Raw genomic sequence first — 13,886 nt, forward strand, 5'->3', positions numbered from 1 at the left:
CCTTCCTATTAAGTGGCCATTTACGCTCTGCATCTGTCCTTAGTCTACTTTTGTTTTCAAACCCCAAACAGATACGAATGTGCTTCTTTTACAGAAGTTAGCATAAGTCATCCTGTCACCCCATACGTGTGTATATACACTGCTCTTCACCTTGCTTTTCTTTTTAATTAATTTTTTCTTTAACTTTTTGGGGGCATGGACCGTTTTGAGGATCTGACGAAGTTTGTTGGTCCAATCCCCGAGTCTGCCACATAGGGGAGGTTTGCAGCTCTCAGAACCTCATGGAGGAGCGACCGAGGTGTGCTGATGTCACAGGCTTCTGTGCTCAGGACTGCTGGCATTGGTGGCAGCAGAATCTGAAAGATGAAAGCACATAGTGTTTGTGTCAACATGTTCTTTCCCGGCCCTTTTCCAGCCTGCAGGAGTTTGTGAAGGATGCTGGGAGCTACAGTAAGAGAATAGTGGACGACCTCCTGGACCAGATCACAGGCGGAGACCACTCACGGATGCTCTTCCAGCTGAGGCAGGTGGGCTGCATTGTGGTGCCATTCCTGTAAAAGAGCCAAATGACTGGCTTCTCAGGGAAGAATGTGCTGTTTATAGGTCATTGCTAAACAGTTCCTCTCTCACTGACTTTTTTTTTTTTTACTTCCAACTGTTAGTTGTCTTTAGAAGAAACTTAAAAAGCCTTTTCTGTTTGCCACATATTCACTCTTCATAACTTTGTGTATACTCAGATTTCTTCATCTGCTGTCATTTTCCCTTGTTCTGAAGAATTTTTTTATAGTGTAGATTCGGTGACAGTGAATTTGCTCAGCTTTTCTTTGAGAAAAATCTTTATTTTACCATCAGTTTTGAAATTCATTTTTCTTGGCTATGGAATCAACAGGTTGATTTTTTTTTCCTTTCTACTTTAAAGGATTCCAAACTTGCACTATTTCTGTGTATACAGCTATTTTTATCTTTGCTTTCTGTTTTTAATGTCTCTGTTTTAGTCAACATCAAGGATTGATAAACTGGCCCTTGAGCTTAATTTTTTTTACATTACATTTTTTCATAGGTTGTAAAAAAAAAATGCTACAGACTGTACATGGCCCTCAAAACCTCAAATACAGGGATAGGCAAAAGTAGGTATATAGTTGTCAGTATGCAAAATACAGGGTTTATTATTGTATTATATATAGTATTATTCATTTGTATTATTTCCATATGAATAACTGTAAATCTAATTTTGCCTACCCTGTATGTGCGCTGTGGTCCTTCAGAGAAAAAGTTTGCTGACCTCTGCTCTAGATGCTTTTAATTTTTAATCTTTATAACTGATTTTCAGAAATTTATTTTTGATGTCTCTTAGTGTGCTTTTCTTTGTATTTATTCTACTTAACATTTGGTGAGCTTCTCGGACCTATTGGTTTATGGTTTTCAACAAATTTGGAAGATTTCAGCTATTATTTCCTCAAATACTGTTTGCCCACACCCTTATTTTATCATTTCTTTGACTTTAATGTGTGTTAGATGTCTTGATATAGTCCACATATTACTAAAGCTCTTTTTTTAAGAAAGACTTTACCCTTCTCCCCTCCTTTCAGTTTGAATAGTTTCCATTACCATGATTTTGGTAATCTTTCTTTAGGCCATGCCTCAATTTATTAATCCTTGCTAGTGAATTTTTTACTCAAGATACCATGTTTTTCATCTCTAGAATTTTGTTTAATTCTTTTTCTTTTTTGCATCATCCATTCTCTATTGTGTTCATGTTTTTCTTTAAATCTTTGAACATGTTCATAATATTTATTATAGCTGCTTTTAAAGTCCTTATCCACTAATTCTGTCATTTCTACCAGTCTGGACCTGTCTGTTGGCAGATTTTCCTTTGATTTATAGGCTATGATTTGCTGCTTTGTTGTCTGGTTGGATGTTGGGCTTACACTGCTGTGAGTCTAGACTGTGCTAATACAGTAGCCACTGGCTGTAGGTGGCTATTGGGAAATTTGAAGGTGCTAGTCTGAATTTAGTTATGTTGAAAGTGTGAGTTACAAACTAGAATTTTAAAGATTAGTTAAAAAAAAAAGGGGGTGAAAGTATGTCAATAATTATTTTATTTGGATTACATGTTAGAATAAAAATGTTTTCAATGGATTAAGAAAACTGTTAGGACTAATTGCACATGAAGGTTAATTTTAACATGGTTATTAGAAAATTTAAAATTAAGTTTAAGCTTACATTATATTTCTGTTGAACAAGGCTGGTCTGGATTTTATCTTCCCTTAAAGAATGTTTATGTTCATTTTGGCAGAGTTGTTACTTCTGAATCACCTGATTCTCTTAAGCTTATTTTTAAACTTTGTTAAGATTCACCTAGGCAACCTTTCTTTGAGTGTTAGTCTGGCTTAAATACTAAGGAGTGGCCCTTTTTGAGTCTCTTCTGGTGGCCCTAGTTTCAGTGAGATGTCTGGTTTGGCTGGGTGGAGATCAGACGTGCCTCACTCTGCACACCTAGCTCTGTTGTGCTTCATTGGTACGTGCACAAGTTAGTGTTAGCCCGGCTCAGGGTCCCCCCCAGATTTCTGGAGCGCCTGCTCTGAGCAGTGTGCTCCTCCCTAGACTGCCCTGCCAGCCTGTGGCCTGGGCGGCAGCCAGGATCTGGGTCCCATTCTTTGAGTTGTGGTCTATAAGGTTCCTCGTGGCACTGCCTCCGGAGCGTGCACCTACGGCATGTGTCTGTGTGCTGTGTGATGGTTACAGCAGGAGGCTCTGAAATGTGCTGGCACCTCAGTTTCCTTTCTAGGTTCCAGACTGATCACTCGCTGATAGGGAATTTGTGTTGCAGGATTGTACAATTTCAGATGTGCCATCACATTACGTACTTCTAAAATGTATATGTTAAAGGAAGCTGAAATGAGAAAACAGACATTAAAATATGGCACTACTTATTTTTCTGCTTAGAACTTTGTGAAAATCAACACAAACAAATCTTGGAAACATTATTTTGAACAAAAGGTCCCAGATACAAACATGTACAAACCGAATGACTACTTTTTGGGTACATAGAACAAGGGTATTTTTAAGGTAATGCTCCTACCAGATTATAGAATGCTGCCCAGTGCAGCATTCAGGCTGTCGTCACACAGCAGTGGTCAAGCACAAGCCCTCTTCCAGGCACTGTGCAGGCCAAAGGAAAGGGTGCATGTGCCCATAGCTCTGTCCATTCAGCAGCTGGGGTTTGAGCTGGTCTCAGGTGGATATTCCAGTTAAACCACCAGGCCTGGTATTTTCCTGAGTGTCCCTGGAGTCCCAGAGTACAACATTTGACTTTTTTCTTTTGTTTTATGCCACCTGGGGCTGCAGAAACAAGGTTGGGTGTCCTCTCACTCCTTCATCTCTGTCTTGCCCCTGGTGCTCTCATGGGCACTTGGCCCATTGGGAACCGTGGCTGGTGCTGAATGAATCAGGGCCTCGTAGTGGAGTTAGCTGTCTGACACTGCCAGCTGCACAGAAGCATTGAGGCTCAGCTCTGATTCACAGTACAGTGGGAACGTAATGAGCACAGCCCAGGAGTCGTGAATAAGCCTTCACGTGTGTCCTTGATGTGGATGGATTGCCCTACATAAAATCGTTTGGGAAAACTGATTTCCTACCTGTTTTTCTTTCCAGAGGAGAAATGTCCCGATGAAGCCCCCAGATGAAGTAAAGGTGAGTTCCGTGGACATGTAAATAAAAACATAGTTATTAGTGTTCCAGCAGGGCAGTTGTGCTCTGCTTTTGAAATGGGCTGGTTGAGAAGAGCTTCCTGTGTTGTCCTATTTAGAAACTAAGTTTTGGATGAATAAGATTAAGTGGTAGTCTCTTTCCACCCCCTGATTTTTAATGGCTTGGGGGTGGGGGATATAAAACCACAATATATTCTTCCAAATCCAGACTCAGGAATTCAAAGGTGCCAGGCAGGGTGGGCCTGCTGAAAGGTGGACACACCAACAGGGAAATGCCGTGTGCCGTCAGTTGGGTGCACGTGTACTACACTGGTGAATGAGACAAGCTTGGCAGATCTAAGTCATTGGGGCCTCGCCAGTGCCTAATGTGGATGCTTTGTTTGAGGAAACTGTTGTGGTCTAGCTACGGTTCCTCACTGCCTCCCACCCCCCTTTTCCTGTCCCTTGGAAATAACTTGGAACAGAGACACCAGGACCCTGGGCAGGGTGTTGGGGCCTGGGCGTCTGTTGTTACCTGGCCTTGGTGGTCGGAGGGCTCACCTGGGGCAGGAGGATTAGGTGTCTGGAAGGGGGACTTGCTGAGTGACCGACTGGAGAAGGTAACATGGTGTTTCCCAGGAGGGTGTGCTCGCTGGTGCATCTGAGTACATAAGGCAGCCAGGGTTCTGGTCAGGGTCTCTGACCAGTTATGCAGGTGCACTGTGGCATAGAGTGCAAGCCCCACGCTCATCTTTTAAAACCTGGGATGTGCTGCAAGCTGCTTTGGGCTGAGAGCCTGGCACACATTTCTGCCCTGCTGCTGGGCCTCCACAGGGTCAGCTCTGGGACAGGTGTGGGCAGCTTTCAGAAGGGGCCTCCTGTTACTCAAACTGTCCCTTGTGCTGAACGCCTGCTCCCCACCCCTCTCTTCAACCCTGTGGTGGCTGTGCCTGTCTCTGTGGCCAGCTCCATTATGTTTTCCTGTCCATGTGTGATGGTCAGTCTGTATTGACACACAGTGAGGCACCCACCTCTGCTCCCTTCATTCTGTCATGCTCTTGCCCCTCATGGCATCTGTGGCAACGTGCTTCTATCACCATTCAGGGCTCCCAGCCATTTCTGCAAATACATTGTTCGCTTTTGCTTTAGGATTAACTTTAACATCCTCAAAGGCACGAACTTTAATGAAAACCTTTTCAGTGTTATCTTAGAATGTAGATCTCCACACTTAGCTAGCAGAAGTGTCCAGGGAAAACAGCCAAAGCAGTTTCCTGTAGGTGAGCCATGGAGCAGTCTAGCCTTGGGAAGGCCGTCTGGTATGTGCGCGTGCCATGTGCATTAGTACATAGGAAGGGGCATTGCGCTGCTGTGGTCTCTAGGGAAATTTGTGCTGCTCGATGCCCTTCTACTGGTGGAATAAGGCGTGAGCAAACCAGCTTTGTTCAGGATGTCTTAATGAGCTCCAAATTGCTTCATGCTTTAGGATCATCAGTCAAACCTAAGATAAGCTGTGGGATGATCCCCTTATGAGTGAGGGCCGTGGTGCTGAGCCCTGGGTGGGGTAATAACAGTTCTAAGCTTCAGTCTCTGATTAAGAGGCAGATGGTAATGGTGGGGTTGTTGTTGGAGTTTATAGTTATACTCAACCCTCGGGGCCTGGCCCATTACCAGGCTCTGTAAACATGAACTCATGATGGCCTGAGTTGTTACTGTCACAGTTCCTCTTGGGAGAGATTACTTATCAAAGCAGAGAGAAGTAGGTTTTATGAAAGCCAAGTGAAGAAGCAAATCCACAGATCACCATGGCCAAGAAAGCCGCGCAGCAGAGGGTTCACACCGAGGCCAAAACAGCCCATCCAGAGGGTTCACACCAAGGCCAAGGCAGCCCAACAAGCATGGGTGTCATAGGCCTAGTGTCTCCTTGCTCAGTAGTGGGAACATCAGCTTTTTCCAGCCCCTGGGTTCCTGTGAATTGCTGGATGGAGGTGGACACTTCTCCCTACCACACAGGCTGGCGGGGGTCCTGTCTTGAGTCCCAGGAGAGGGCTGAGGGTGGAGTGGGGGACACATAAAAGGTATCCGCACAAGCCAGGCTCAATTCCAAGCATTTCTCAGGTGGAGCTTTTGTTTCTTAACTATTCGGTGAAATGATATCACTGCAGACTGTCTTTTGGGGCGGGGGGCACTGTCATTTAACACTAAATTGTCATTGGTTACTTAGGATTCAGCACCCATGTAAGAGTATGTGATTTGGCAGAATTTTGAGGGCCTTAAAATACTAGAGATCACCCTTCAAATATTTACTTAAAATATAGCTGTGTTAATCCTAAAATTCTAGTATTCTGATAGGAGCAAATTGGATGGAAGAAAGTGCGGGGGGGGGGGGTAGAGTATTTCGGAGAAGGCAGAGCTGGCCATTTCTGAGAGCGAACAGGGAATTGATACAGCAGACAGAAGACGCCCAGAGAGAAGATGTGCCCCAAGAGGGCCAGGAGAGCAGAGGTGGCTGCCGTCTGCACCCTCAGGGGAGGCTCACCGGGAGAAGGAAAGAGAACTCTCTGGTTTGGAATCTGCTGCCTTACTAAAGTGAAGTTCCTGAAAATAGTCGTGGGCTCTGCAGGTGCTGTGTTCCTACCTGACACAGAGTCCCCAGAGAGCCAGCAGCCTTTGTGTGCTTGTCTGACATTGTTGATCTAGATAGTAGCTCACTTATGAGCTCATACCTGCTCGTCCCTGGGCTGTGGCATGGGCTGCACATAGCTTGGTCTTGCCCACTTTTTGGGACTAGACATGGCGATGCAGACCTGTCCTATAAGTGGATGTTCACTGCCCACTTAGTAGTGCTGTTTTTTGTTTTCTGCCCTCCACAGGCTGGGGACTCCCTAGGAGATGGCGGCTCTGTGCTGGATTTCATGTCAATGAAGTCGTATTCTGACGTCTCTCTGGATATCTCCATGCTCAGCTCTCTGGGTAGGTTGTGGCGGGCACATGCCTGTCTTGTAACATGGCAGTCAGATCAGCTGAAAGGAAGTGGCCATTCAACCTGAGGGGTGCTCCCTGGGAGCACAGGGCTGGTACACTGCTGCTTGTTCTTGCTCCCTGGAGGGTGGCCCATCCTGGTACAGTGGCCATAGGTGAGGGTCCCGCTGTCAGGACTACCTTCAGATGGCTTCAGATGGGGCTTGCCTGGATCTTCTTCCTGACTTCAGGCTCCACGTTTAGGATCTCTGGGTCCTTCCATCATGTTGGTTGGTTCAGGCACCTGCCCCGACCTGCTGATAGCGCATTAATGTGCTCACATGTGCCCATTGGGATGTTCCCTCATGGACTGCTGGCCCTTCCTCCCCAATGTGAAATGCCCTCTGCATCTCACAGCATTTGATGTTTTGAAATTTGCTCTGCCATCCCAACTCCCTGTTGACTAGTGGTGGTTGTGGTACGTGTTCTTCCTTCTTACTTTGGACACAGCTGTGCTTTTTACCTGGGAGCAACTCCCCTGAGAGGACATATGGCAACACCTGGAGACATCTTTGGTTGTCACAAGTGGGGTGTGGTGCTTCTGACATCGCATGTAGAGGCCAGAGATCCTGCTAAACTTTCTGGAACACACAGGATAGCCCCTACAAAGAGTGACCCAGCCCCAGTGTCCCTAGTGCCTTATGTTAAAAGCAGGTTTTGCCCTGGCATGTGTAGCTCAGTTGGTTGGAGCATTATCCTGTAAGCCAAAAGGTTGCAAATTTGATTCCCAGTCAGGGTACTACCTAGGTTGTTGGTTTGGTCCCCGGTCATGGTGCATATGGGAGGCAACCAACTGATGTTTCTCTCCCTCTCTTTCTCCCTCTCTTCCCCTCTCAAATGAATAAGCATGTCCTTGGGTGGGGATTAAAAAAAACATGGAGTTCATCAAACTATTTTCAGAGCATAAAATCTTGCTTTGTCATCCATCCTGACAGCACCTGTGTTTTGGTTGGAGTGTGCCAAGACCATTTGTGTTTAAAGCAATTACTGATGTGATTGGTTTCATGTCTTCCATCTTGCTGGGTTTTCTTTTTTTCCGTTTTCCCAGTATCCAGGGGTCCCCAAGACCACCCCCAGGTTTTGTTGCTTCCCTGGAACTTAGCACTCGGCTGTGCTCACAGGACACTGGCCAGACTCCCCAAAGGAAAAAGGCACACAGGGTACGCGTGGAGGCTAGGTACCTCTTCCAGAGCTGCCTCCCCGTGTGTCCTGCAGCATGTGCCTAATCCCCAGCAGTGACTGTGACAGCACAGCACCTTTGCTGGGCACAACCCCAAATTCTGGGCTCCCAGAAGGAAAGCGGGTGTTCAACATAAATCGTACCATTGCAGAGACAGCTTAGGAACACAGCGCTCCTCCTCGTCGTTCAGATGATGGGAGCCTTCTTGAAATCCTTGTTCAGTATGGCCAGCAGTCTAGAGCACTACAATAATGCTTTGCTGCACACCAGTTATTCTTTTTTCCTCTGGTTGCATCTTAAGATTTTTCTCCTTATTACTGGTTTTCAGTGTTTTGGTTATAATGTGCCTTGTTTGCCTTTCTTTAGGTTTATTTTTCCTGGGGTTTGTTCAGCTGCTTGATACTAAGGGTTTAGAGATTTTATCAAATATAGGAAATTTGGCTATAACCCCGATTCTGCCCATTTGTTGTTGAGCCTGTGTTTTGGGCTGTCCTACACTGTATCCTCAAGGACACTGGTTGTCCCATCTACTGTGCTGGCCTGCCATTTTCCTTCCTGGGGTTTCCCTTTCCATCCAGCTCCATTATGCTTTTTCAGCATCGTCATCCCTTTCTGGCTTCTCTGTCACGGTTTATCTGCCTTCTTTGACATATGGAGCATGTATCCAATTGTTTTTAACACCCTGTCTGTTCATTTCCGCATCTCTTCACAATGTTCCCCCGGTGAAGCTCATTTTTCTTGCTCTGTTGCCTGCCTGGTGGTTTATTGGAGGCCAGACTATGCAGTAAATCTGTTGGGTGCTAGATCTGGTCGCATGCCTTTGCACTGTGGTGAGCCTTGCTCCAACAGGCTGTTGGGCAACTTGGAGCTGTCAGACCCTATCCAGGTTTTGCTTTGAGGCATTCTTAGGGTGGGCTCAGAGCCACAGTATAAGGCGAACATGGTCCCACCCTTAGGCTGCATCCTTCCACATACTTGGGACAGATTGTCACATATGTGCATGAGCTGTTGCACTCTCTGGCAAGGCACAGGGCAGTGCTTGGCCAAGACTAGAGAGCTCTCCAGGCAGCCTGTCTTCTCCATCTCTCAGGCCACTCACTGCCCGGCATTGCTGGTGCCTCCCCTGGCTAAAGCTTGTCCTGTCCTGGTGTCTTCAGGCCTCTGTTGCATACATCATCTTGTTTTTCTAGTTGTTTATGACAGGAGTGCAAGACCTGTTTCCATAAAATGGCACAGATTGACGTGGCACCTGGTTTCTTGTCAGGCATGTTGTCCCTCCTGTCATTCTCCACCCCCTTTTGCTCTCTCAAGTTGTATCACCCTCTCCGCCAAGCTTCACTCATGGTGAAGCCAGATGGTGGTTGTCCTGAGCGTGCATAGTGATGAGTGAGAGATAGCAGAAGTGCTTTATGGATGGGCCAGTTGACCTGAGCTGGTGTCTTGTTGTCTTGTGTTTGCACAGGGAAAGTAAAGAAGGAGCTGGACCATGATGACGGCCATCTGAACTTGGATGAGACAACAAAGCTCTTACAGGACCTGCATGAGGCGCAGGCAGAGCGGGGGGGCTCCCGGCCGTCATCCAACCTCAGCTCCCTGTCTAACACCTCCGATAGGGATCAGCACCACCTGGGTAAGGCGGCCCCTGGCCTGATCTCTGCCCCACATCTTCCAGCGTCTGTCTGGGAAGAGAGCAGGAGCACTGATTGTCCAGAAAGGCTAGAGATCCTCGGAGGCTGGAGGTTGCGCAAGCAGTGAGTCCAGGCCCATGGGACTGTAGTCCCTTGGAGCTTGAACAGGCCTCCCTTGTCATGTGACTGCGTTGAGGCAAAGTATTTGAGTGGAATTTAGTTCATGTTACGAATTTGTGGCTTTGGCCGTAAGGTATAGGCAGCCTGTGTGTTAGGAGGAGTCCTGGCAGCCACATACTGAGGCCCTGGGTAAGGGGCAGAATGAGGCTGAGGCTGCCGACTCTTACATCATGAAGAGTTCAAAGTTGGGAATATTTGTTTCTTCCTGCTTTTTCTGATTTTAGCCCCAAAACAGTGTGTTGACAAGTTTGTTCCTCCAGGATCATGATTTTGGGAGAGCATGTGACCTCCTTGACCGGGGGGCTCCAGAGTTTAATGAGTGTCGTGGCCCAGTCATGAGGGGGACCAGACATTTGCCTCATGGCTTCTTGAATGTGTTTATGCTACTGTTTTAGTGCCCAGATATGAATATTGAATTATTCTTTCAGAGAATAATTGGTGGCAGGGGTTGAGGGGAGTGGTAGTTATCAGCTACAGAAGTTCAGTGAAAGCTATCCGAATAAGGACCAGCCTTTTCGGTCATGTTAACCTTGTGATAAACAACGCATGCGATAGATTCCAGGTATCTCTCGGTCGGGTCCAGATCTGAGAACTCCAGTGTCCTAGTGGGCTCTCAAGGTGGCACTGGAACCTGCTTGGGGGACGAGGGCTTGTCTGAGGGACCCCTGACCAAAGAGCCTTTGTTCCTGCAGAAGCAGCAGTTGTGCTCTGTGGAGGGTCAGGGCCATCCTTCTGCAACAGGATGTCCACTGCCGTATCTGTGAGAAGTGGCCTCCACCCTGTCCCCAGGAGTGACAAGGGGTAGTTTATACGCTGGGAGGGATGAGAGGGTGGCCTGTGCCTTGGGAGCGGTAAGGGCAGCGGCCCATACCCCAGGAGGGGATGAGTGGGGGCGGCCTGAACCCCGGCAGCCGTTGCTCTGGCCCAGTTCTGGGCTTTGCTAACAACAGGCACATAGACACATGATTTTGGCCTGGCGCCTGCTGAGCCTGGACGCTTTGTGTACAGATCTATTGAAATGTCTCATCTTTCCCATGATTGCAGGAAGCCCTTCTCGCCTCAGTGTCGGTGAGCAACCAGAGGTGACCCATGACCCGTATGAATTTCTTCAGTCTCCAGAACCTGCAGCCTCTACAAAGAGCTAGCCTTGTAGATAGTCTTAGATTTTTTAAGTTTTTATTTGCATGTACAGAATTTCTGTTGTGAGACAAAAGACTTCTGTGTCCCCTTTGGCATGCAGGAAGCAGCCTGGGGAGGTGGTGAATTGTCTCTGATATCATGTCAACCGCATGTAGATCCATTGTTTCTGTCGATAGCACTATGAATTCCGAATAGTGGAAATCCTATATAAAGGGTATGTGATTAGATTGTATAAAGCTGGTATGGTCTGTCTCTGAGCTCCGTGGTATCAGTAAAGCCTTTCTCTGTGGCCGGTGTGGACACACCTGATCTGCCCCATGACCTCGGGAAGCAGACGTGGTGGAGTCTGTCCCCATTCTGTTGGGGATCCTGTATGTTCATTCCCACCCATCCCCACATTTACAAGGCAAGTCATGGTGGGAGTCACACAGGAGCATGTGGGGAGCTGGTCGTGCACCCTCCTGGCCCTGGACAGACAAGGAGTTGAGTGCAGCTTCTCTTCTCTGTCTTAAATTCACGTGCTTAAGAAAGGGGTACATTGTGCTGGAAGACTCAGAGGTCAACTGCCCTACCAGTTAACCATGAAGTGGTGTGTCCATATAAAATGTTTTTTATTCCGGATATGTTTACTGGATGCCTGTTTATATTGGAAAAATGTAAATACAGATCTTAATAAAAAAAATACAGAGTATAATTGCATAGAATTATTTACAGCACTGCTGAGTATCCATTTTTGAGTGACTTCTCAGTAAAAATCATTAGTCACACAAAGTTGATAGTGCTCCTTCCTCCTGCCATCTCCTTAGCGTCTAGCCTGGTTCTTGGCCCCCGCAGGGATGTCTGGGGTCATAGGCATCCCAGCACAACTTTCTGCTCTGTTTCCTTATTGTGAAAACATAAAATCAGAGTTGATTACCTCCCAGGGTGGGGTCAGTCCTGGGGGAGAACATGTGTGACTGTGAAGCAGTGGGCAGTGTGACATGTCTAGGCCTCCTGGACAGGGCGAGAAGCCCTGCTGGAGTAGGTAAGGGTCCCCCACAGGCGCTTGGTGAAAGCAGAGCTAAACATGCCACAGGTGAAACATCAGGAAGCAGTTGCAGGTTATGAGAGCAGAAAAGGAGTTTCTTAATGGGCTTAAGCTAAAGAGCATGATCCCGCCCTGCAGCTGGCCCTCCGCTGGCCTCAGTACCACTGCCCCCAGCCTTACCCTAGCCCCTCATCTCTGCATTGGCCGCCCAGCTCAGGAGGCTGGGAGAGGAAGAATCTGGATTTCCAGCTTCAGGGTGGGGGTGGGTTCTGCGTCCAGCAGGACCCAGGTTGGTTTCTTTGACGATGGGATGGAGCTCAAGTTTTGGACTGAGTCCAGCAAATCTCATGGGTGAGGGTGCTGGAGTTGCCTTCCTCAAGCCTTTACCTCTCTGGCCCAAGTTCTCCATGTCTGCCAGGGTGACATTGGGTATAGCTCACAATGGCACCATCCAGAGCCCCAGGCCTCCTAGAATGGAGTGGTCCCCATCTCTAGGGCAAGGCAACAATGCAAACAGCAGGAGGCGCTGCTGCCTCCTGAGCCCGAGCCTACAGTGGAGCCTGGCACAGCCCAGGACACATAGTGTGGGGGGATTCTCAAGGCCTTTTTGCTCAGAAAGCTGCAGACCCGCAAGGAATGAAAATGAAGTCAGGACTGGACAGACCTCTGACTGAAGGTCTCAATGTTTTGTTAAATCATTTTATTTTGGTAAAATTAACATGACAAAATTAACCATTAGCCATTGTCAATAGGCAATTCAGTTGCCTTTGTACCTTCACAGTGTTGTGCCATCGAATCCTGAGCATCTTCATTTCCCCAAAGGGAAACCCTGTGCCCAGGTATGTGTGCATATGCGAGTGCTCAGGTGAGCCCACTTGTGTGAGCACCCCCCTGCCTGGCCTGTGCGATGCCCACCTCCACTCCCTTGTGTGGCTGCTTCCTGCCCGCCACCCCCCTGCCACACCCACCTCCCTTACCTGCAGGGGAGACCCTTGCAGTGAGGGATTGTTTGGGGGGCCTTAGATGCATGCACAGCGGAACCATACACAAGTTCACAGAGTGTTATGATAATGGAAAGTTGTAGATGACCTGAATTTCAGGTGTGTTCGTCAATCACACAGGATGGGTTGACATGCTTTCCATAAAATAGTGTAGTGGATCTGTGTTACGGGAAGGGACAACAATGTGCTGCAGTTAGGGGACAAGAGCAGGCTGTAGTGTGAGCCCCACAGAACGTTCATCATGTTTAAGTCCCTGAATGCATGTCTATGCACAGAAGGCCCTGGGAGCCCCGGGCTGGGGGTCAGGCTTTGCAGGCTCTCTGCTCTTATCTCTGTTTCGTAGTGCTTACACAGTGAGCAGGTCCTGATTTGGTAACTTCTAACATTATTTTCATGAAACAAAGATGTCCCTGACATAGGGTCATTTCTAAAAGGCCTGAGTGGCTGTGGCCACTCTGGCCCTCGGTCAGTCTGAAGGGGCCCAGCACCTGCAGACTTGGGGTGCCCCGGGGCAGTGCATTTCCGACCCCTCACGCCCTGTGGCCTCCTTCAGTGTCACACAAGCACTGCCCTGGGGGCCACTGGTCTTCAGGACACTTGCTGAGGTCACCCGCCCCTGGAGTAAGGGCCACGTGGCCACCCTCCGCCACCCACGGGCTGTCCACGTGTGTGTCTGGAGAAGTATGTTCTGTGCCCAGGACAGAAACCACATTAATCTAAAGTTACCAGGAAGCACTTACAAGAACTGTATGAAGGCCACGCTGACCAACACTTGAGGGATGCATCTGCTGTGCACAGGAACTGTGACTTTGCCATCCAAGAACTGCGGTCTTTCTCAAAGTCACATACTTTTGAAAGTATAAATGCCTTAGATTGACCACCCTCTCTGAGGGGGTGCCATGGCCTGGGTTTTCGTTACCAGTAACCGTAGCTCTTGACGTCTCCCACAGCCTGTAGCCTCCGTGTGCTGTTGACTGGATCCTCAGGGGTATGAGACACAGGCAGGCAGCCCCATTGTCTTCT

The 13,886-nt window shown here is 47.9% G+C and overlaps 1 protein-coding gene across 3 annotated transcripts in view; it reads left to right on the forward strand.

Annotated features, from left to right (window-relative positions):
- The window catches only part of BRD9 (bromodomain containing 9), a 29,110-nt gene extending 17,592 nt beyond the window's left edge, over nucleotides 1-11,518 (forward strand). For all 3 annotated transcript variants that reach the window (XM_054578358.1, XM_054578359.1, XM_054578360.1), the window contains exons 12-16: nucleotides 416-527; nucleotides 3,655-3,693; nucleotides 6,560-6,659; nucleotides 9,350-9,517; nucleotides 10,740-11,518. In XM_054578358.1, coding sequence (XP_054434333.1) covers nucleotides 416-527; nucleotides 3,655-3,693; nucleotides 6,560-6,659; nucleotides 9,350-9,517; nucleotides 10,740-10,840 — 520 coding nt within the window. In that variant the 3' untranslated portion in view covers nucleotides 10,841-11,518. The remainder of the gene's footprint in view (nucleotides 1-415; nucleotides 528-3,654; nucleotides 3,694-6,559; nucleotides 6,660-9,349; nucleotides 9,518-10,739) is intronic.
- Nucleotides 11,519-13,886: the final 2,368 nt, after the last annotated feature.

Source organism: Pteronotus mesoamericanus, unplaced genomic scaffold (assembly GCF_021234165.1).
Source record: "Pteronotus mesoamericanus isolate MK-2021 breed Mesoamerican mustached bat unplaced genomic scaffold, CSHL_Meso_final contig_50, whole genome shotgun sequence".
NCBI lineage: Eukaryota > Metazoa > Chordata > Mammalia > Chiroptera > Mormoopidae > Pteronotus > Pteronotus mesoamericanus.